This window comes from Papio anubis, chromosome 14, assembly GCF_008728515.1.
Source record: "Papio anubis isolate 15944 chromosome 14, Panubis1.0, whole genome shotgun sequence".
Lineage (NCBI taxonomy): Eukaryota > Metazoa > Chordata > Mammalia > Primates > Cercopithecidae > Papio > Papio anubis.
In genome coordinates, this window is record NC_044989.1 from 17,585,054 (window position 1) to 17,609,752 (window position 24,699).

General features: G+C 40.9%; 1 protein-coding gene across 1 annotated transcript in view; it reads left to right on the top strand.

Moving 5' to 3' along the window:
* KCNS3 (potassium voltage-gated channel modifier subfamily S member 3) overlaps nt 1-24,458 on the top strand; it is a 48,155-nt gene extending 23,697 nt beyond the window's left edge. Inside the window, exons 2-3 of the mRNA XM_003908308.4 lie at nt 9,163-9,354; nt 22,449-24,458. Coding sequence (XP_003908357.1) covers nt 22,508-23,983 — 1,476 coding nt within the window. The 5' untranslated portion in view covers nt 9,163-9,354; nt 22,449-22,507 and the 3' untranslated portion in view covers nt 23,984-24,458. The remainder of the gene's footprint in view (nt 1-9,162; nt 9,355-22,448) is intronic.
* The last annotated feature ends 241 nt before the right edge of the window (nt 24,459-24,699 follow it).

Here is a 24,699-nt window from a genome sequence, read left to right on the forward strand (position 1 = left end):
TATGTGTGTGTATGTTAGAACTTACCTATCTTGTCTTTAATAAAAACTCTCCTAATTAAGGAAAAAAATGTACCTGCCATCTGCAGTGGTTGATAAATAAGCTACTTGTCTTCTGTGGTGACCACCATTTTAAAAGCACGTTTGTTGTGATTTCTTTTCTCTCAGCTAATGCAGTGGGCAAGAGAGACTTTAAAATTTGATACAGAATGGAAGCAGCCAGTAGCTAAGCTATTGGCAAATGTCAACCAACTCATTAATTCAGCAAAAAAATTTTTTAAAAAATTATTATACTTTAAGTTCTAGGGTACATGTGCACAACGTGCAGGTTTGTTACATTTGTATACATGTGCCATGTTGCTGTGCTGCACCCATTAACTCGTCACTTACATTAGATATATCTCCTAATGCTATCCCTCCCCCAGATCCCCATCCCACAACAGGCCCTAGTGTGTGATGTTCCCCTACCTGTGCCCAAGTGTTCTCATTGTTCAGTTCCCACCTGTGAGTGAGAACATGCGGTGTTTGGTTTTCTGCCCTTGTGATAGTTTCAGCAAATACATTGTTAAGAATTTAACATGTGTCAGATGAAGTTCTAGGGACTGGGAATGCAGTGATATGTAAGACAGATGCAAATCCCTGCACTCAGGGAGCTCATATTGGACTGGAGAAGCAAACAGTAAATAAGATAATGAAATTAAAAAGTATATGTCTAAGTAGATTTTTGAAAGTGATAAATGCTATGGATTAAAAATAAAGCAAGGAAGGGGATTGAACTTTTAGGGGGTTATTGACATTTTAGATAGGCTAACCGAGGAAGGTGTTGTTGAGAAGATATCATTTGAGTGAAGACTTGAGGGAAGTGAGGAGGCAAGCCATGCAGTCTCACCTGGAGAAAGAGCATTCCCGGCAGAGGGATCAGCCACTGCAGAGGCCCTGAGTTAAGATGTGCCTCACTTGACAGGATAAGCATTAGCAAGGAGACCAGGATGCCAGATGGGAATGACAGAGGATGAGAGGAGTCTGAAGTAAGATTAGACAAATGAAGTTAGGGGAGGGTGGATGGTGGCCACTTTGACTCTGAGTAGGATGGAAGCCACTGGAGGGTTGAACATAGGAGTGACATGATGTGATGCACATTTTAACAGGATCTCTAGCTAAAGGATTCTTTTTTTTTTTTTTTTTTTGAGATGGAGTCTCACTCTGTCGCCCAGGCTGGGGTGCAGTGGCCGGATCTCAGCTCACTGCAAGCTCCGCCTCCCGGGTTTACGCCATTCTCCGGCCTCAGCCTCCGGAGTAGCTGGGACTACAGGCGCTCGCCACCTCGCCCGGCTAGTTTTTTGTATTTTTTAGTAGAGATGGGGTTTCACCGTGTTAGCCAGGATGGTCTCGATCTCCTGACCTCGTGATCCGCCTGTCTCGGCCTCCCAAAGTGCTGGGATTACAAGCTTGAGCCACCGCGCCCGGCCAAGGATTCTTAATCCTTCCTTTTGCCATGAACTTCTTTGGGAGTCTGAGAAGCCTATGGACCCCTTTTCAGAATAGCGCATTTAAATACAAAAGATGAAACCTACAGGATGTAAAGGAATCCAGTTATGTTGAAATGCAATTACCAAAATAGTAAAAGCAATTTATGAGTTAGCAATATATGTGCTTATTAATTCATTAATTAAAATCTAGCAGTAGGGCCATTAACTACTGTGATTCTAAAGTAATAATGAGTATAAATGGTATTTTGAGATCTCTGCAACAACTCTGATAGGATATTAAGTTATTCACACTTCTGTTGGTGTGAAGTCATTGGCACTGGTAATATACACTACCCTGGGCCAATACCTGCATTCTTAATGGAAGGAATTGCTAAAATTTTAGTTAGAGATTGGTGAAAATAAATATTTTTTTTTCTGTCTAAATTCAAGGACCTCCTGCATTTCAACACAGACCCCCTACTCTGACTCTTAAGTGAACAGATTAAATGGAATACAAAAGAGGAGTGGGATGAAGTAATGGAATATTGCTGTTTCTGTTGTTGTCTGCATGTCAGTTGGCACTACTGGAATTTACTGCTTGCCATTTCAGATCACTGGGATTCCTGGTAGATTGGCACACCCAGTGGAAGTGTCAACCTTTTTTTTTTTTTTAAAGGTTCTAGGAAGAGCAGTAACTCCAAGAGGTCTTTATAGTCTCGGATCGGTTCCTTGTGGCTAAATCTTTCAGGAGGCCTGGGGTATGGTCCTTTTGTAGCCACAGATTCTCTGTATGGCCACAGACAATCAATCCATTCTCCTCTCCCAGAGACATCTCTTACTTTGGTATTCCTAGTTCACAAAGATGTAGATAGTACAGGCAGAGTTCTTCATATTTTAAAAGAAATAATCTGTATAAATAGCTGTAAGTCATAGGCTACCTCCTATAGCCCAAGTCTACCATTTTCTGCTCTCTGTCCATACCACGAACTTTCCTGCCATCATGCTTTTGTATGTGTTCTTTCCTCTCCTTGGAGAAGAACCTTCTTACCCTTACCTGGCTCCTTTACCTTGTTCATACCTGACTCGCTCTTCAAGGGTTAGCTCCAAATGCTACCTATTCATGTAGCTATCCCCACTTCCTTATCTCGAGGGACTCTACCTCTTCTGAACTTCCTCAATAACTTCTCTGTACCTTTTCCCATGCCTGACATACTACTGCACCTTGTATTACAGTTATTTATTTACCCATTTACCCTCCTTCTTGTTCTTCTCAGCTCCTATAAGCTTCGAGGGTAAGATCCATGTTATCTTTTGTCCTTGGTAGTTCCCAGGATACTGCCCATCATAAAGCAGCCATGAATGAACAGCAGCATCTCAGGATAGTGGAGGGCTTTGGCTGGGGGCTGGGGACCCTTTCTCACATGAATCTGTATGTTCATTTGATATCTCTCTCATTCCCCTTTTCCCCTGCCCAAATGCTGACTGGAGCTGCTTATGACCTTTTATTTTTCTATGTAGAAATAACTATTTTCATAAATATTTTATAATACCTATTTGTTTAAAGTGAGAAATATACATAATGTTGAAAGGTAGAGAGTAGAAAGTGAAAATCACTCCAAATTCCATCATCCAGAGACAATGAATTTAACATTTTGGTATATATTCTTGTTTACTCTAAAAAGACATAGTTTACAAAGATAGAATCATGCTATATATTGCACCATAATTATTTCTCTTTTATACTTAGCATACTGTGACTTTGTAATGGTTTTAAAGGCAGTAGAGCTATAGTAGCTAAGAGAATGGCTTTGAAGCATTATTGTTTGGGTTCAAATTATAGAGTTGTCACTTAATAGCTGTTGGCTCCCTAAAATCAGTTAACTTCTCTACCAGTTTCTCCGTCTGCAAAATGAATGCAATAAAAACACCACTTGTCTGAGTGCTCCGAGGATTAAATGGATTTAGACATGTAAAAAGCACAGGGCCAGACTTAGTATAAGGAAGCTTTAACTTCTGTAACTTTTATTATTTCAGCATTTTTAATGGCTACAGAGTATTCATTGCATGGCTACCCCCGGTCTATTTAATCATTCCTCTGTTGATGGATGTGCAGGTTGTCTTTGACATTTCACTCTTACAAATAATTAATGATGCAGTGAACAACCTTGTACATGCATCTTTCAACGCTTGTCTGATTTATTTCTTCAGGATACATTCCAAAATGCGAAACCCTGGGATTTTGTGATACACATTGGTATGATGTCCTCCAGAAAGGTTTCTTTAAGAAGTTTTCACTGCTATCATTGTACGATACTTTCCTGCTCACTCCAAAGCTGCTTGCTTTCAGTTCCTCTTTATCTGCCTGTGTTAGTGCAGTCGTTTGATGCATTCAAACGGGACAGCCCTAGCCTCTGTCTCCAGCTAGCCATGCAGTAGGGAGATGACTACAAGGTGGATGGAGCCAGTGCAGTTCCTTTCTGGGGCCAGGAGCAGTTGCATGGACCACTCAGAGTGACCCTAGAGCCTTGTCAACACTCAGTGGCTGTGTGGTGCCTCCTTCTGTGAGGTGCACACCCTTCCCCAGGGAAGCTCCTGGTCTGCCTGTCTCTCCTTTCCTTTCTCTAGATTTTCTTGCGGAGGTGACACAGCTGCATCCCTGCTGCCTCCCCTCCATTCCCCAGGGGGAGGTTGTCTAGAAACATAGGGCAAGAGGAAAGGAAGGTGGTGTTTAGTTACCCATGCGTCAAGTCTTGGGATTTCTGCAGTTGGTATGGCATTTACTCACTCTGAATGACCAAGAAAAATATAATTTATACTAACCTTTCAAAAGTCATTTAGAGACTTTGCTTTAGAAAGCACTTACTGGTTTGTCCCTGAATATATTAGACCCTGAGAAGTTTTCATTTTCTTTTAGGGACAGATTTTTTAAAATCATGTTAATTCAAGGATTTGCCATATTAACTTAAGGTACTTCTTGAAATTTGACAGAGTTAAATTTGGACAGAGTGAGTAGTGGAGGGATATTCTTAGTAATGCCCTGTCTGAATCAACTGGAAGATGTTTGATTCTGATTGCTTTGGATTATAGGATTTAAATATCAGTACATTTTTTTTCCTAGCACGCTAAATCCAATTATGGCAGTATGATTATGATATTTTAATTTTATTTAAGCAAAACACTGGGTGATAATTTTCATTAGTTAAGCCAGATAGAGAGAAGTAGGTTGGGTTTCACCTTTTGTTACTATTCATATAATTTTATTGCTTTCAGATTTTATTAAAAGTGAGTCTGTGGTTGATGAGTGGTAGCAAGACTACAAAACTGACATGAATTTGCATTTTCTTCCAGGGACACCAATTAGTCTCCACAAGGTTGGAGCTTTGGTCAGGAGTGGGTGTATTCAGCAGGAGCAGCACTACCTGCAGAAAGCTGCAGCAGGCTATAGATCTGAAACTAGATTAGTGCATGTGCACAGTATATCATTCTGGCACTGAAAATGTTGGAAAATTTAAGACAGACTCACTAACCTTTAGACTCAAATTGCATGAAGCATGGTTTGAGTTTCAACAAAAGGTTAAACTTGCTTTTATCTTTTTTCATTTTTAAAGTTTTGGTTGTATGACACTGGAAATGCCATGACTGAATTCTGAAAGAACAAGTGTTGGGAGGGTATCCCCAGCCCCTGTCAGCAGATGAAGTATTAGTACAATTTGTCATTCTAAGCCTTCTGACCTTCCAGCTCCCAAACAGCTGCCTGGGGTTCTTTTACTCTACTTGTAGAGCACTGGTTCTCAAGTGGGGATGATTTTGATCCCCAAGGGATATTGGCAGTATCTGGAGACATTGTCACAGCATTGTGATGAGTGGGTGGTGTATAACTGGCCTCTAGTAGATGGGGGCTAGGGATGCTGCTAAACACTCTACAGTGCATGGGACAGCCCCCACAAGAGAATTACCTGACCCCACAATGTCAATAGTGCTGAGGCTGAGACATCCTGCCATAGAAGTTTTCAAGGTCAGGATATCTCCAGATAAGCCAGCCGGCTGCCAGGAGGGTTCTCACAGGTCCCATTTTCCAGGTAAGATTATCACAGGTTGGAGTCAGCTATCTCTTAGCCTTGCAACTTCAGAATTTCACTCTCAGGTGTCCCAGAGCTGATCAAACTGTAGGAGGTTGACTTGCATAGAAACTCACAGGAAACTGCATAAATAGACCTCTTGCTGTCTTACTAAGTTCCAGTACAGTCATAGACAGAACTAGCAGAGTAGACACTTGTGTTGTCTGTATAGCTCATTTGCTCCTGATAGCAAGATGTGTGGGAACCCAGATCAGCAGGAGATGCCTCAGGGAGCCTGGAGTCAGAACAAAGGGAAGTCTTTGGGGATTATAAAGATACCTGAAACTCCAAGGTCTTGAAACTCAAGACCCCACTCCAGATGTCCCACCATTTGAGTTGGACGTGCTGAGTCTTCAGGATGAGACTCTTCTGTTTTCACCACTGCTGGGATGGGTCTTGGGAACCAACCTCAGTCTTTCACATTTTCCTTCTCTGCTTCTACTACTTACCAGCTGCCTTTCATTATCCATATTTATTCTTTTCATTAATTTAGTCTTGTTGGCTCAGGGAAGAGGAATTGGTTCAAAAAATGTATCATGCACTACTCTGTGACAGGGATAATTAATATGAAGATTGATATTAGGATACTGTCCCTAACTGGAGGCTTTCTCCCAGTGTAGTGGGTGGTACTGGTGTGACAACATTTCAGAAGATTATGGCCAGGACAGTGATGGGGCCACACAGGATTCTGTGCAAGTACAGAGGACACAGACTTATGGTGCAGTGTCACTTGGAGTGTCTGCTTTGATCTATCAGGCCCTGATTTTGTGGTTTTTGGAGAGCAACCTTATTCCTATGATTCTGAGACCCGGGAGAAGGGTGCAGGGAGTCATTCTTACTCATGTGGACTGTCTGCTGTCCATTTGCTTTTCCTTGGGTTCTGTTCCACGATTGGGTATCAGGTGTCTGGAAGACGAAAGAGTCCAATATGCCACTTAGTCATTACGTTTTCCCTCTCAATAACGGAGGCAGTCACTTGTTCACTTTTGAATGCTGTAGTCACCCCACCAGGAAATATAGCCACCCTGGAGGGAAGTACAAGGATGATGCAGAGAGTTTTGTGAAGAAAGGAGGGAATTCTGCAGAAGGTGGCAATACTTGAGTGAGCTTAGTGTGTTTTCCAGGATCGGGCTGAATCACTCAGCAAAGTCAGAAACCTGTTAAGTGCTAAGTCACAAACAATGCTCTTTTCTTTTGAACAAGCCAACAAGGATTGTGCTGGTAGGAACACAGAGAAATGGAAACACTGGATGGGATTGTTAGGCAGGAATGGGAGGACATGTTGGATGCACACATTTTTCTTCCCCATTGCCTGCTGGCTTGGGTCATGTTCTGCCCACTCCCCGCACTCCCTGCTTGACCTTCCCCGACAACTAAGAGAGATCTTGATTTTCCACACTAACTGATCTCAGGCAGAGCCACCTGAGTTTCACTCCTGGCTGTGGTGCACCTTAGGTGTAGGACTTTGGACAGGTCACTTCTCTGAGCCTCAATGTCCCACCTATTAAATGGGAATAATACCACTTATCATGGCTGAGGGCAGAGGAGATGTGTATAAAACTCCTAAAAAGGTACTTGGCTTCCTGTGGGTCTCAGAAGATGCTAGTTATAATTTTATGTTGAGAAGTCACACTTAGAATGTGAATGCTCTTAGAGGGGTGCTATTTTACATAAATGCATAACAAGAGATATTGTCTGGTGTTACATCTTGTCTAAAAGTCCAGTTTTTTTTTGGATCGGAATCATGGTGATGGAAAATGGGGCAAGGCACAGGAATTCTGAGTTTTGCAGGGACGGGGAGAGAAGGGGACAGCCTGGGATGTCATTTATTCATTAGACATAGACTAAAGGCCCATTAGGTGCCAGTGCTATAAAAAGGATACACTTGGCTAACTTCTCAGTCTGTCCCTGGACCGGCCCTGACCTTCCTGTGGTAAGCCAGTGCAATGAACTTTAGGTAGTGCTTGGGGATTCTTAGAAATGCTGCATAGCCTAATTATTTGGTTATTTTTTCTTTAGTAATTAATATAGTGATTTATTAATTACCTCTCAGCCAGATTAATCCTACCTTCCCTTAAAATGTGCTACAGTTGGAAAGGCATCTGATAGGGAAAGGAAGACTATGTGTGTGCTATATCCTTTTACCAAGGTTCAGCAGCAGTTGTGTGTTTCATTGGAATGCAGAGAACTGAGGCTGACCCAAGGACATGCTACTGAGAGGCCATGAAGGAGGAGGAGGGAGAAAGGAGGAGGAGGAGGAAAGGGAGGAGGAGGAAAGCATGGAGGAGGAAGGAGGAAGAGTTTAGCACCTGAATTGATTTTACTTAACCTGTTGAGATTTCTCTACCTCCTCTGCTAAGTGTAGCATCTTATAAGTTCAGTTTGGGTGGAGTTGCATTTTGCTTCTGGATCTTTCTTCAGTATCATCTCTGTTGGCGGTGGGAATTTACCCCTCTGCAAAGTCCAGATGTGCTGAAGGATTGCTCTGCTGTTGTTGGGACAACTTGGAAACTGTGTTCCTGCTTCATTCCCCCTCCATTGCCCCTTGATGTTGTTAGGATGCTATTCACTTGTTTATTTGGTTTTGGGCCTGAGAGCTCTTGGGGGATTGGGGCAGGCACTGCATCTGGTTTATAATCCCAATGCCTAAGATAATGCCCAGCAGATCATAAACCACAGCGAATGTTTGTTTAATGACTGACCTAGCCAGAGGCACTTTTTTCATGGTTTTTTTTTTTTTTGCTCAGAATCAATATTTTCTTCTTCTTCTTTTTTTTCTCCCTCTTTTGGACCTGGTGTTGATTGAAAAACATGAAAATCAATGGATGGATGCTTAGAAGCTAGTGCCAATGTACGGGAATGCATCAGCATGAGGCAAGGCTTACCTGGGTGGAAACTGGAATTTTTTTGCTTTTTAAAATTTATTCAGAGACAAACTGAAATTTGGCTTTTGTTTGTTGTGACAGAAACTTAAAACATCCCCCCCCCAACACACACTTCATACACATAACCACACACAGAAACTGTGATTACACCTGTGTCATTTCTGATCTGTGAAATATAATAATGGGCAAATAAAGCAACATTGAATTTGGCCAGCCTTTGAAATCTATTGATTTCAAATTAGAGCAGCAGTGTTAATTCTGTTATAGCAGTAATACCCAGAAGTTGGATTTTGAAATGGATTAGAATGCATTCATTTAGAAGCTTACAAGTATATCCTTGATGAATTAGCTGGGAGAATAACACTTCTGTAAGAAACCTTGTGGGAGTAGGTAACTGCAGCCCTAATTGTAGTGCCTGGTTTTGTCTTTAGATGTTTTAGTGGCCTCTGCCAGTAGACGAGTTCTAAGACTTTCACTACTGTTGAGTTCTGAGGATCCTTAAACCTAGCACGTGTCCACTGGCAGTGATGGTTCCACAGGGGAAAGAGACCACCCTCCACATGCTGAGAATTAGGTGGGGCTTTCAGATTTGAGTCTCATCAGCAAAGTGCCCAGAGTGCTGATCCTGAGATAGAATGTCTTGGGTGTATTTCTTCCTTGCAGTTACAGCTTGGCTGATGGTTTTTTCTGCAGGTGAGAGTGATTTTCCAGTGATTGCTTTGGCCTGTACAACCAGAGAACAGGATTCTTCCCTTCTTTTTGGCCACCAAATGCCTATGTGCACCACACATTCCAGTGTGCTGAGAAGGGCAGAGCGTCTTGGATGATGATGGACGTCCCACCGGGCAGGATGAAGGCAGAGCGTGTGGCATCTCCACCTCAAGGGTAAGAGTTGCCATTCTATCTTATTTTCTCAAGCACCATTATTTATCAAAGCAGGATGAGAATGAGCCTTCCAGTGTAGTGAGAAAGATGAAAGTTAGACTCTTCTGATGGATGGTCAAATCGATTGGGCAGTTGGGACAGACGACTATGGGAAGAAAAGTGTTGGTCTTGAAGGATTAGATTGGAGTTACATTAAGGGACACCACTGGACATCTTTAGAAAATGCAGTGTTTCACGTTTCCTCCCTCTCCCTTTTTGACATTTATAGTTCAGACTTGAGAGAATGACACTACTGCTATTGTAACTAGATTCCATTTGTGTTCATGTTAGCCAGTCTGGCTTAAAATGTATGTTGTGGACTGGAATTGGTCAGAGTTTGGCTTAGGTCACAGACTGGGTAGCTCATCAGATGTACCTGGCCCAGAGGCACATCTTTGTTTGAGCCACATAATGCTTAAAACATGTTGGATCAATTCTAACTAAACTTGAGATATTGCACATAAGGATCAGGGTTTCCAGGTTCTCCTGGGAAGACCGAATGATACGTCTATACTGGGCCTCTGTTCCTAAAAAGGATTCCAGTGCTGAGTAGCCTCTGCCTCTTAGATAAGTGGGGACAGTTCACCACCATCCCCAGCCATCTCATTTGTTTGACTTGTTTGGTCACCAGAGGTATTTAATTTTGCCATGCCTGTTCTAGATCATTCTGTTAGCTCTTTGACAAAAGTAGTAATAGCTTTTGTTAATTCCTCCAGATAAAAGCAAGTATCTTTTACTAGATTATGGGCAGCACTTAGCATAAGGGGCTATAGCTGTAAGAGGATGATACATGGTTCCTTCCACAGCGGAGCTTGGAGTCTAGACTGAGCAACAGTCAGACTTGTGGGGAATAAGGAGAATTGTAGATAACATCATAACGCCTTGTGATATGTGCTAAAATCAAGGTGTACACAAATGAGCTATGGGAGAGGGTGAATACAGTGGGGAGGTAGAGAAGGGAGAACCATTAATTTGGCCTGGGCCTAAATTCTCCAAAACTCCCTCCCCTGGGCAACAGAGCTTTCCCATGACAGACCTCTGTATGTGCATGATTCCAAGCAACCTGGCTCAGTTGGAGATGTGATGGAGTATTTGCAGCAGGGCTAGGGGCCCCTCTTGTGGCAAAGTCCTGGTTTTTCCTGTTTCTGTTTGAAAAGCTATCATTTATGATTCTTTGCTTTTTACAAAAAGGACAGCTTTCTGGCTGCTTGGCTCACTAAATCACTCAGCCTTCTGAGCAGCTCTCTGCTTGGCGATGAGCTGTGTGAATTACAGAGATCCCTGGAGTTTCCAGAGAGTAGCAGTCACACTAAATACAGATCCAGAGGGAGTGAGTACAACTTTAATGTGATTGTACCAGTTGGTGGGAGTAAGAGAAGGGAAGGGAATAGAGGAAGGAAGTGGGGGAAGGTAGAAATACCGTTATATCAGTCTTTTATTTTTGGAATACAGTTTTACATGTGTCTCGTGCTTTATGGTTTCAAAAGACTTTTACATTTGTTATTTTATCCTCAAGGTGGGTTTATAATCTCCTATAGATCAAGGCTTCACCTGCCCAAGGTCATGCACATAAGAAGAGGGAGCTCAGACACAAGTTTTCAGAATCCTAGTCTTTCCCTCTTTTTTGCTAGTTGCTGCTGATAATTCAGCATGAATAAGAGGACACAGTTTTTGTTTTGTTAAGTTCAACATTTAAACGTTGCATTCAGTTTATGAATGCTCTGGAATAGAGCACCCTGGGACCCTGCAAACTTTCTGGACCTGTGTCATTGGTGTGCTGTCTGACTGTGGCCCATGATGTCAGAACATGTCAAGTGCAGAACAGACCTGGCAGCGAGTTTTCTTGCCTGCCTGTTTGGCCAGTGGGGCTTACGCTTTACAGAAAGCCTTCTCAGTGGACTGGGCTGCACCACTTGGAAAGCTACTGGAGGTAATGGCTCCATGTAGGAGCCTCGCCATGCTCAGACAATGCTGTAAGAGAAGACTTTTACCTGGGAGGCCCCTGGTAGGAGGGTGGTAAGGAGGAGACATGGGTATAGATTGAGTTTAGGTTTCTAATTCTGTTTACATTTGCTTGGTTTTCCCATTTTGTATATCCCCACATGGCATGACCAGAAACTGAATTTAGCATGGCCTACTCTTTAAAAAAATTGAAATGAGCTTTCTTTTTAAATTTAATAGAACAAAAGAAAACTCTTAGAATAATGTTCCAAAAAGAAGGCAGTGTTAAATACTGAAAATGGTGTATTTTTTTCTTTGATGTAAAAGGATTAATATAGATATTTGGACATGTACAAAACAAGAAGGAAAAACAAATCTGGGTTTTTATTTACTTTTATGAAATTGATACCAAAAAGCAGTTCTGTCCAGTAAGAAAAATTGGCTTGTATTATAATACTTTCATTACTTTTCTGAGCAAAGCAGGTGCATTATCAGAGACAGTCATGAGCTTGTGTGTATGTGTATGAGTCAGCCTTGAAAAGACACAATTTTGAGAATATTTTCTTAGGTGAGTTTGAGAGCATGAAGCAACAAGAGCAGGAAGTGGACCAAGAGGAGGCAAATAAGAGGTTAATGGCTTTGAAAAAGCTTTACAGGGTGCCAGTTGGAAGCAACTGAATCAATGGTAGTTTTTATTTTAAGCTGCCAGTGAGTATCTTGGATTTTTGACATATTTTTCTTCTTTTCAATCTTATAAACACCAAGAGGGACAAAGTGGTCAAATACTGTATATATAGTGTTCTCACCATGAGTGATTTGGGTTGATAGTAGGGAGGAGAATCAATACAGTGAAGCTAAGTTTAGCTTTAAGAAGAGAATGAAAATAGCAGTTGAGTCTTCTACTTCGTGGCCAATGCCACTGTACCCTCAGATGCGTCTGATTTGAGACCCCGTGTGACTTCAGCGTGTGAATGTCAATGTCCTTACAGTATGGCTGACGTAATATGCAAATGAGAACATCAGCCAGTCTCTACCTCCTCCCACTTAAAAAAAAATCTTCAAATACTCATATTTGAGGCATCGTGAAAAGAATCTGCCCAATAAAAGCTGGACAACGTTGAGCAAATTCTGAGCCTCAGATGTCCCCATTTGCAACACGGGAGTCTAAGGTCTACGACTTAGGGCTGTTAGAGAATTAAAGAAAATGATTCATTCATTCAGTTACATGTACTCGTTGCCTGCTAGTGTCTATGTACTGCACCAGTTGTTGAGAATAAAAGAGTGAATAATAGTGTATATGAAAGCAGTTTCCACAGTGCATAGCCTGAAAAAAGATGCTTAGTACATTTTTCTTAAAACATTTTTAGTGGAGAATTTTAACATGTACAAAAATAAAATAATATGTTAAACTCCTGTGTGCCTACCTGTCACCCGCTGCAACAGTGATTAACTCATAGCCATCTTGTATGATCAGTGCTCCTGCCTTTCCATGTATTATTATGAAATCAATCCCCAATGTTGTGTAATTTTATCAATAAATATTTTAGTATGTATTTCCAAAAGATAAGGGTTTCCTTTTAAGAACATAATTATATTACTATTGGGACACTAAAAAATTAACAATAACTTTTTTATAATATCAAGTATCTAGTTGATTTTTGTACTAGTTCAGTCTCACATTGCTATAAAGCACTAAGTGAGACTGGGTAATTTATAAGGGAAAGAGGTTTAATTGATTAAGAGTTCTGAATGGCTGGGAAAGCCTCAGGAAACTTAAAATCATGGCGGAAGGCGAAGGGGAAGCAAGCACATCTTACCATGGTGAAGCAGGAGAGCGAGAGAGAGTGAAGTGGGAGATGCTACACATTTTCAAACAACCAGATCTTGTGAGAACTCACTAACAATCATGAAAAAAACAAGGGGAAATCTGCCCCCATGATTCAGTCACCTCCCACCAGGCCCCTCCCCTGACACTTGGGGATTACAATTTGACATGAGATTTGGGTGGGGACACAGAGCCAGACCATATCAGTTTTCAAGAGTCCCTGATTTTCATGTGTGTGTGTGTATATATATATATGAAAAAAATAAATATACGTATGTATATATATTCAACATTTGGCTTGTTAGAATTAGGATCTATACAAAGTCTGTATATTGGCTTTGTATGCCTCTTATTTGATCTGTGTCATTTGTCCTGTAAGGTTTCCCAGTCTTGATTTTGCTGATTGCACCCCTTTGGTATTATTGAACATATTCCTCTAAAATATTTATTTTGTTTCAGTAAAATCTAGTTATTTTGTTACATTAGGCTTGATTGGTGGGTTCAGATATTGTAACTCTGATCTCTGTTATGATTCCCCGTCAGCTTTTTATCTGGATTTTATCAGCCATTGATGATCATTGCCTAGATCTATTATTTTATTATGAGTTGCAAAATGGCAAGATTTTAATTCTATTATTTCTTTTTTTACTTATTATCTAGAATCCCTATTTATTTATTCACTTATTTTTATCATAATTTAAAAAATAATAAATAGAAATGGAGTCTCAGTGTGTTGCCAAGGCTGGTCTCAAACTCCTGGGCTCAAGTGATCCTCCTGCCTTGGCCACCCAAAGTGCTGGGATGGAATCCCTTTTTAAATGACAGTATTATTGAGATATGCTTTGAATACAGCAAAAATCTACCTTTTAAAAAATGTGTTTAATGCAGTGGTTCTTGGTATATTCATGACTGTACAACTTTCCAATTCCAAGACATATTTATCACCCCCAAACGAAACCCAAATCCATTAATAGTACTCATCTTCCCTACCCTCAGCCCCCAGCAACCACTAACCTATTTTCTGTTTCTACAGTTTTGACTATTCTGGATATTTCCTATAAATGGAATCATACAATAGATGATCTTTTATTGTCTTTTTTTTTAGTAGGCTTTTTTCATTAGCATAATGTTTTCAAAGTTGATCCAGGTTGTAGTCTGTGTCAGAACTTCATTCCTTGGTGGACGTTTAGATTATCTCCCCTTTTTGGCTATTATGAATAATGCTGCTATGAACATTACATACATGTTTTTGTTTGAACATATGTTTTTGGTTCTCTTGGGACTATAGCCAGGAATGGAATTGCTGGGTCATGTGGTAACTCTGTTTAACTTTTTGAGGAATGGGCTTAAACTGTTTCTAAAATGGTTGTACTATTTTACATTACTTCCAGTGACTCACAAAGGTTCCACTTTCTCCACATCCCTGCCAACACCTGATGTATCATAATACAACACTTGCATTATTATTAGTTTTTGACTATAGCCATCATACTGGTATGAAGTGGTATCTCATTGTAATTTTGATTCGCATTTTCCTAATGTCTAATGATGTTGAACATCTTTTCAAGTACATTTTGGCCATTTATATGTTTTCATAGAAATATCTATCAAAATTATTTGCCTAGTTTAAAGGAGTTTATTTGTCTTTTTATTATTGAGTTGTAAGAGTTCTTTATTCTGGATACTATATCCTTATCAGATATATGATTTGCAAATATTTTCTTCTATTTTGTGGGTTGTCTTTTCGTTTTCTTGATACTTGTCTTTTGACTTGATAGTGTCCTTTGAAGTGCATTTTACATTTTGATAAAGTCAATTTAACTATTTTTTCTTTATTTTACTGTAATTTTAGTGTTATAGCTAGGAAGTCACTCCCTAACTCAAGGTCATGAAAATTTATGTTAATATTTTCTTCTAAGAGTTTTATAATTTTAGCACCTACATTCAGGCCTTTGATATATTTAAAGTTAATTTTTATATATAGTGTGGGATACATATCCAATTTAGGTTTTTTTTTTGCATGTGGCTATCCAGTTGTTCCAATACTATTTATCGAAAAGACTGTTCTTACCCCTGTTGAATTGTCTTGACACACTTGTCAAAAATCAATCAAAAAGCCCATATGGGCTTATTTTTCAGTTTATCGATTGGTTTTTGACAAGTGTGTTAATCAATTTGTCAATTTCTGAAATTTTAGAATTTTAGAATCAATTTGTCAATTTCTGAAAAAAGGCAGCTAGGATTTTTATAGGAATTGTATTTAATCTATGAATTAATTTAAAGGGTATTACCATTTAACAATAGCAAGTCTTTTAATCCATGAACATTGGGTGTCCTTCTATTCATTTATTTCTTTGTTAATTTTTTCAACAACATTTTGTAGTATTCATTTTACAGGTTTATGCCACTTTTGTTAAATTTATTTCTAAATATTTTATTTTTCTGGATGCTATTGAAAATGTGATTGTTTTCTTAATTTCATATTTGTATTTTCTTATTGCTAGTATACAGAGATAGAGTTTTTTGTATATTAATCTAGTATCCTGCAAAATTGCTGAACTTATTTATTAGTTATAATTTTTTTTGTATATATATTCCATAGGATTTTCTATATACAAGATCATATTATCTGCAAATAGAAGTAGTTTAACTTTTCCTTTTCAGTCTGGATGCATTTTCTTTCTTTTTCTTGCCTAATTTCCCTGACTAGAACTTCCAGTATGATGTTGAATAGAAGTGGTGGGATTGGACATTCATGTTTTGTTCCTCATCTTAAGAGAAATGCTTTTAGTCTTTTATCATTAAATATGTTTTTAGCTGTGGGATTTTCATAGATGCTCTTTATCAAATTGGAGAAGTTCTGTTCTATTCTTAGTTTTTGAGTTTTTTTTTAAATCACAAAAGAGTGCTAGATTTTTTCAAATGCTTTTTCTGCATCTTTTGAGATGATAATGTCATTTTCATTATTTCTTTAGTATTTATATTACCTTGATTGATTTACATGTTAAGTTAACCTTAAATTCCTGAGATAAATCCCACTACTCATGGTATATAATTCTTTTTATATGTTGCTGGATTTGGTTTGCTGATGTTTTGTTGAGGATTTATTCATCTGTATTCATAAGGGATACTGGCCTGTAGTTTTCTTGTGATGTCTTTTTCTAATTTTGGTATTAGGATAATACTAGCTTCATAGAAGGAGCTGGGAAGTATGCCTTTCTCTTCTAATTTTTGGGAGGGTTTGTGAAAGATTGGTGGTGATTGTGGTAGAATTCACCAGCAAAGCTATCTGTACATGAGCTTTCCATATGAACATTTTTTAAATTGCAAATTCTGTATCTTTACTTGTTAATAAATAGGTTTATTCAGATTTCCTTTTTCTTCTTGAGTTAGTTTGTGTAGATCATGTCTTTCTAGTGTAAACTAAAAATAAAATTCTAAACCCTCCTGATTATCTGAATGGATCCCTCCTCTAGGCCAAGGGCATTCCAAAATTAACCTGAAAAATGAGTTCAGACCATGATGAGAAGGAGAGGTCAGACATGCTTCACTATACCCTTCTCTTTTTTGAAATTCAGGAAAAGCTTATCAGCGTTAACATCAACACAAACCTTAGGACTGATAGTGCAGTCTCTTTAATTCCGATAAGAAACATTTACCATCTATTCTCTCTGAAGTTGCTACCTGGAGGCTTCATCTGCATGATAAAACCTTGGTCTTCACAACCGCTTATCTTAACCCAGACATTCCTATTGATTGTAAGTCTTTAGACAATGTATTGTTTTCACATTGCTATAAAGACATACCCAATACTGGGTAATTTATAAAGAAAAGAGATTTAATTGACTCACAGTTCCGCAGGGTTGGGGGAGTCTCAGGAAAATTACAATCATGGTGGAAGGGGAAGAGGCATGTCTTACATGGTGGCAGGCAAGAGAGAGTGGTGAGAGAAGAGAAAAGAGCCTCTTATCAAACCATCAGACCTTGTAAGAACTCACTCACTATCATGAGAACAGCATGGGAGAAACTGCCCCCATGATCCAGTTACCTCTTACCAGGTCTCTCCCTTGACACATGGGGATTACAATTCAAGGGTGGGGACAAAAAGCCAGACCATATCATTCTACCTCTGGCCCCTTCCAAATCTCATATCCTCATGTTTAAAACCAATCATGCCTTCCCAACAGTCCCCCAAAGTCTTAACTCATTTCAACATTAATTCAAAAGTCCAAGTCCAAAGTTTCATCTGAGACAAGGCAAGTCCTTCCAACTAGGAGCCTCTAAAATCAAAAGCAAGTTAGTTACTACCAAGATATAATGGAGGTACAGGCATTGGATAAATGCTTCCGTTCCAAATGGGAGAAATTGGCCAAAACAAAGGATTGTTTTGGCCCCAAAACAAATTGGCCCCAAAGGGGTAAGTCTGAAACCCATCAGGGGAGCCATTAAATCTTAAAGCTCCTAAATGATCTCCTTTTACTCCATGTCTCCCATCTGGGTCACAGTAATGCAAGAGGTGGGCTCCCATGGTCTTGGGCAGCTCCACCCCTATGGCTTTGCAAGGTACAGCCCTCTTCCCAGCTGCTTTCATGGACTGGTGTTGAGTGTCTGTGGCTTTTTGAGGTGCATAGTGCAAGCTGTCAGTGGATCTACCATTCTGGGGTCAGGAGGACAGTAGGTGGTTCTCTTCTCACAGCTCCACTTGGCAGTGCCCCAGTGGGGACTCCATGTGGTACTCTAACCCGACATTTCCTTTCTGCACTGCCCTAGCAGAGGTTCTCCATGAGGGCTTTGCCCTTGCAGCAAACTTCTGCCTGGACTTCCAGGCATTTCCATACATCCTCTGAAATCTAGGCAGAGGTTCCCAAACCTCAATTCTTACTTCTATCCACTCACAGGCCCAAGACCACATGGAAGTCACCAAGGCTTGGGGCTTGCACCATCTGAAACCATGGTCTGAGCTGTACCATGGTCCCTTATAGCCAGGACTGGAGCTGAAATGACTGGGATGCCGGGTGCCATGTCCCAAGGCTGCACAGAGCAGTGGGGCCCTGGGTCTAGCCCATGAAATCATTTTTCCTCCTAGGCTTCTAAGCCTGTGATGAAAGGGGCTGCCGCCAGGACCTCTGACATGCCCTGGAGAAATTTTCCCCATTGTCTTGGCAGTTAACATTCAGCTCCTGGTTACTTATGCAAATTTCTGCAGCCAGCTTGAATTTCTCCTCAGAAAATGGGTTTTTCTTTTCTATTGCATCATCAGGCTCCAAATTTCCCAAACCTTTATGCTCTGCTTCCCTTTTAAACAAAAGTTCCAATTTCAAATGATCTTTTGTGAATGAGTAAAATGGAATGTTTTTAAGAGCACCCAGGTCACATCTTGGATACTTTGTTGCTTAGAAATTTCTTCCACCAGATACCCTAAATCATCTCTCTCAAGTTCAAAGTTCTACAGATCTCTACAGCAGGGGGAAAATGCCACTACTGTCTTTGCTAAAGCATAGCAAGACTGAGTGTTTGTTCCAGGTCCCAATAAGTTTTTCATCTCCATCTGGGACCACTTCAGCCTGGGCTTATTGTCCATATCACTACCAGCATTTTGGCCAAAACCACTCAACAAGTCTCTGGGAAGTTCCAAACTTTTCCACATCTTCCTGTCTTCTTTGGAATCCTCCAAACTGTTCCAGCCTCTGCCTGTTACCCAGTTCCAAAGTTGCTTCCACAGTTTGGGGTATCTTTGTAGGAGTACCCCAGTCTCTGTGGTACCAATTTACAGTATTATTCAATTTTCTTACTGCTATAAAGACATACACGAGACTGGGTAATTTATAAAGAAAAGGCGTTTAATTGACTCACAGTTCTGCAGAGCTGAGGAAGCCTCAGGAAACTTACAATCCTGATAGAAGGGGAACAGGCATGCCTTACATGGCAGCAGATGAGAGATGAGCAAAGTGGGAAGAGCTCCTAATAAAACCATCAGATCTTGTGAGAACTCACTCACTATTACAAGAAGAGCATGGGGAAACCACCCCATGATCCAATCACCTCCCACCAGTTCTCTTTCTTGACACTTGGGGATCACAATTGGAGTTGAGATTTGGGTGGAGATACAAAGCCCAACCATATCAGACTATAATTTAACTCTCAACCAATTGCTAATCAGACAATCTTTGAATCTACCTATGGCCTGGAAGCCCCCCCACCTCAGCTACCAGTTTTCTGGGCTTTCTGGACAGAATCAATGTACATTTTACATATATTGATTGATTTCTTGTGTCTCCCTAAAATGTATATAGCCAAGTTGTAGGCCAACAACCTTGGGTACATGTTCTCAGGATATCCTGAGGGCTATGTCACAGGCTATTGGTCACTCGTATTTGGCTCAAAATAAATCTCTTTAAGTATTTTACAGAGTTTGATTCTTTTTGTCGACACTAGCAATTCGTACACTTCATCAAGGTTATCTAATTTGTGAACATATGATTGTTCATAGTATTCCTTTATAGTTCTTTTCATTTTGTAAGGTCAATAGTGGTGTTGTTCTTTCATTGCTGATTTTGCTAATTTGAATCTTCTCTCATTTTTTTATTTTCCTTTGTTTTGTTTAAGTTTTGAGACAGAGTCTGACTCTGTCACTGAGGATGGAGTGCAGTAGTGCGATCTCAGCTCACTGCAGCCTCCCCGTCCTGGGTTCAAGTGATTCTCATGCCTCAGCCTCTCGTGTAGCTGAGACTAGACATGCATGACACCATGCCCAGCTAATTTTTGTATTTTTTGTAGAGATGGGGTTTTGCCATGTTCACCAGGCTGGTCTTGAACTCCTGGCCTCAAATGATCCATCTGTCTTGCCCTCCCAAAGTAATTTCAGTTTTTCTTGATTAGCCTCATTAAAGATTTGTCAATTTTGTTGATTGCCTTAAATGACCAATGGCTTTGTTGATTTTTTTTCTGTTTTTAATTTTATTCTCCATTTATTTATTTGCATGTTAATCTTTATTATTTCCTTTCTTTTTTTTCAGAGGAGGAATTTGTTCTCTTGCAGACAACCTTGCCTTTCCATAAACATAAGGGGAAAGAGATTCTTTTCTGGCTTTTCTACTCCCTTTGGTGGTGTTACTGTCTGTCCACTTTTACAGACTAGAAAACACATCCTCTTTTGGCCTTTCTGCTTCCTTGTCCTTTTTTTTTTGTTCCAGTCAGTTACCAAATCCTGTAGATTCTATCTTACAAACTTCTTCTGAGTTTATCACTTCCTCTTTCTATGCATGCCACTGTGTGTGTCCATGTCCTTGCCACCCCTAACCTGTTCTATTGCAGCCCTGTCTTCTTGGGCCCAGCTTTTGCCCCATGCAGCTTTCATGCTGCTGTCATTGGTGGCTTTCTAAGTCACAGTCACAAACATAGCTATGTCCACTTGTTGATTAAGACCCTTTAGTGATCTTGCTGACAGAATAAAATCCAGATTCTTTGGACTGATGTACAGGGTCCTTCACAATCTGGCTTCTGTCTACCCTTTGATGCCTCTGGTGGGAATGTCCTTTTCCTTTCAGTTTGGTGGTGTGTTAGTCTGTTCTCACACTGCTATAAAGAACTACCTGAGACTGGGTAATTTATAAAGATTTAATTGACTTACAGTTCTGCAGGATGTACAGGAGGCATGACTGAGGAGCCCTCAGGAAATTTACAATCCTGGCAGCAGGCAAAAGGGAAGCCAGCATGTCTTACATGGCAGAGTAGGAGAGAGAGAGAGAGTGAAGGGGGAGATGCTACACACTTTGAAAGAACCAGATCTCATGAGAACTCTGTCACGAGATAGCACTTGGGGGATGATGCTAAGCCATTAGAAACCACCTCCATGATCCAGCCACCAGGCTCTACCTCCAACACACAGGATCACAATTCAACATGAGATTTAGGTGGGGACAGAGAGCCAAACCATATCAGGTGGACTCCACTTGAACCTTTGAGCTGCATATTACCTCTGCTATGAAGCTTCTCCAGCTAAGGTCACTGCTTTTTTCTCAGTAATCCCAAAGATGCTTGACTGACCTCTCACATAGCATGCCTACGTTGGATTATTAGATTATAAAAAGGAAGAAGGCAGGGGAAGTCTATGTAGTGGAGAGAACATGGACTTTGGAATTAATTCAACCTGGGTTTAAATCTTGGCTCCACCATTTACCTATTAGGTACCTAGAGAGTCTGAGAGCAGTACCCATTTTTCTATTCAGCTACCATTTAGTGTTGGAAGGACTGAATGACATAATGTGTAAAGGCATCCAGTAGTATCAGGTGGGGACTCAGTATATGACAGTCTCCTTTTATTTGTATCATCTGTTCTGAGGAAGCATCATTGCATTGGGTGAGGATCAAAAGCTGTTATTTTCTCTCTGAGAAATGGACCTGGTGCATCCTGATTAGTGTCAGAACTAAAAACAGGCCACGTGCTCACCCAGTATAGACAATCTATGGAAAGATAATTATAGATTAGGGCCACATGGGGACTGTCTGTGAGGGGAAGGAGGAGATGGGGGTGGAGCGCGTTTGTGTCAGGAAACTGATAGTGCAATTACCATAAAGAGGTTTTCCCAAGTCAGGTGCTTTTCATGTGGATGTTCCTGAAACACCATCTCATGAAGTGTAATGATATCTTTAAGATATAAGGTACTTAAGCACAGGGAGATAATTATATCCTCTTGATTGTCCACATCCAAACATAGGGAGTAGGGCTTTCTCTTAAAGGAGTAAAACATTGATATGCAAAGGAAAACTCACATCCTTTGTAAGAGCTGAGCTGAGCCCCCTTTGATGTGTGCATTGGGGGCATGACCAAGCCCCAGGGATGGGAAGGGATGAGCTTCAAGCCTGGCAGCAACTAGCCTATCACATCTGAATTGAGTTTTCCCAAACATGAAGAGCCTGTGCTTGAATCTCTGGAGATGCTTATATTATGTAAGTGAGCTAAATTGCATTGTATTTTGGGGGGCAAGGTTGGGAAGTACAGTTTGAATGCTTAATAAACACAGAAATGGCAATTAGCGTTCATAAAAATTATATTGTCATCTTTTCTCTTTCCTAAAGAAAATGGGTTCCCAAAATCCTGAGGTTTTAGGGGGAAAATCTGTTTTGTGTTGATTTTCTTCTGATCATAATGCATAATAATGTATTCATTTTTATTGCATTTCCTGCTTTGCTTTTAATGTAGCCCATCATCCTGGAAAGGGCAGATTAAAAATAAGCTTGGCCGGGCACGGCAGGACAGAGTGCTAATATCATCTTGTGCTCTTTCCAGGTGCAGCCTGATCTTCCTCGTCTCCCTTGCCAGCCAGCACTCTGCCTCCTGTATCCACCATGGTGTTTGGTGAGTTTTTCCATCGCCCTGGACAGGACGAGGAACTTGTCAACCTGAATGTGGGGGGCTTTAAGCAGTCTGTTGACCAAAGCACCCTCCTGCGGTTTCCTCACACCAGACTGGGGAAGCTGCTTACTTGCCATTCTGAAGAGGCCATTCTGGAGCTGTGTGATGATTACAGTGTGGCTGATAAGGAATACTACTTTGATCGGAATCCCTCCTTGTTTAGATATGTTTTGAATTTTTATTACACGGGGAAGCTGCACGTCATGGAGGAGCTGTGCGTGTTCTCGTTCTGCCAGGAGATCGAGTACTGGGGCATCAACGAGCTCTTCATTGATTCCTGCTGCAGCAATCGCTACCAGGAACGCAAAGAGGAAAACCACGAGAAGGACTGGGATCAGAAAAGCCATGATGTGAGTACCGACTCCTCGTTTGAAGAGTCGTCTCTGTTTGAGAAAGAGCTGGAGAAGTTTGACACACAGCGATTTGGTCAGCTCCGTAAGAAAATCTGGATCAGAATGGAGAACCCAGCACACTGCCTGTCTGCTAAGCTTATCGCTATCTCCTCCTTGAGCGTGGTGCTGGCCTCCATCGTGGCCATGTGTGTTCACAGCATGTCGGAGTTCCAGAATGAGGATGGAGAAGTGGATGATCCAGTGCTGGAAGGAGTGGAGATCGCGTGCATTGCCTGGTTCACCGGGGAGCTCGCCGTCCGGCTGGCTGCCGCTCCTTGTCAAAAGAAATTCTGGAAAAACCCTCTGAACATCATTGACTTTGTCTCCATTATTCCCTTCTATGCCACGTTGGCTGTAGACACCAAGGAGGAAGAGAGTGAGGATATCGAGAACATGGGCAAGGTGGTCCAGATCCTACGGCTTATGAGGATTTTCCGAATTCTAAAACTTGCCCGGCACTCAGTAGGACTTCGGTCTCTAGGTGCCACACTGAGGCACAGCTACCATGAAGTTGGACTTCTGCTTCTCTTCCTCTCTGTGGGCATTTCCATTTTTTCTGTGCTTATCTACTCTGTGGAGAAAGATGACCACACATCCAGCCTCACCAGCATCCCCATCTGCTGGTGGTGGGCCACCATCAGCATGACAACCGTGGGCTATGGAGACACCCACCCAGTCACCTTGGCGGGGAAGCTCATCGCCAGCACGTGCATCATCTGTGGCATTTTGGTGGTGGCCCTTCCCATCACCATCATCTTCAACAAGTTTTCCAAGTACTACCAGAAGCAAAAGGACATTGATGTGGACCAGTGCAGTGAGGATGTACCAGAGAAGTGTCATGAGCTACCTTACTTTAACATTAGGGATATTTATGCACAGCGGATGCATGCCTTCATTACCAGTCTCTCTTCTGTAGGCATTGTGGTGAGCGATCCCGACTCCACAGACGCTTCAAGCATTGAAGACAATGAGGACATTTGTAACACCACCTCCTTGGAGAATTGCACAGCAAAATGATCAGGGGTGTTTGTGCCTGTTTCTCTTATCCTTTCCCGACATTAGGTTAACACAGCTTTATAAACCTCAATGGGTTCGTTAAAATCATTTAATTCTCAGGGTGTACCTTTCAGCCATAGTTGGACATTCATTGCTGAATTCTGAAATAATAGAATTGTCTTTATTTTTCTCTGTGAGGTCAATTAAATGCCTTGTTCTGAAATTTATTTTTTACACGAGAGAGTTGTGATATGGTTTTGGAATATAAGACAAATGGCATTGGGTGGGGTTTGTGGCTACAGCTTATGCATCATTCTGTGTTTGTCATTTACTCACATTGAGCTAACTTTAAATTACTCATGAGTAGAATCAGAGGTCCAGCTGACTGAGACGACATGCATGTGAGATCCACAAAATGTGACAATGCATGTCAATCCATGCTCATGTTCTAAACATGGAAACTAGGAGCCTAATAAACTTCCTAATTCAGTATGGAGAATGTCTTGGTTGTGTGTTTTTATGTTGAGTAACTACATTTTAGTATGTTCAGGATTGGTTTGGAAGAAAAATGTTCTTTCTAGAGTACCAAGAGCCCTCCTTTCTTTACGTTTTGAATTTTGGGTATGTACCAAGCATAGGCTCTTTTTTCAGTAGACTTGATGGGAGTTGGCAGATAGAAGAACATGTCCATGACTAAATTGTGCTGTCCAGCATAAACTGATTAAACATATAGGTGT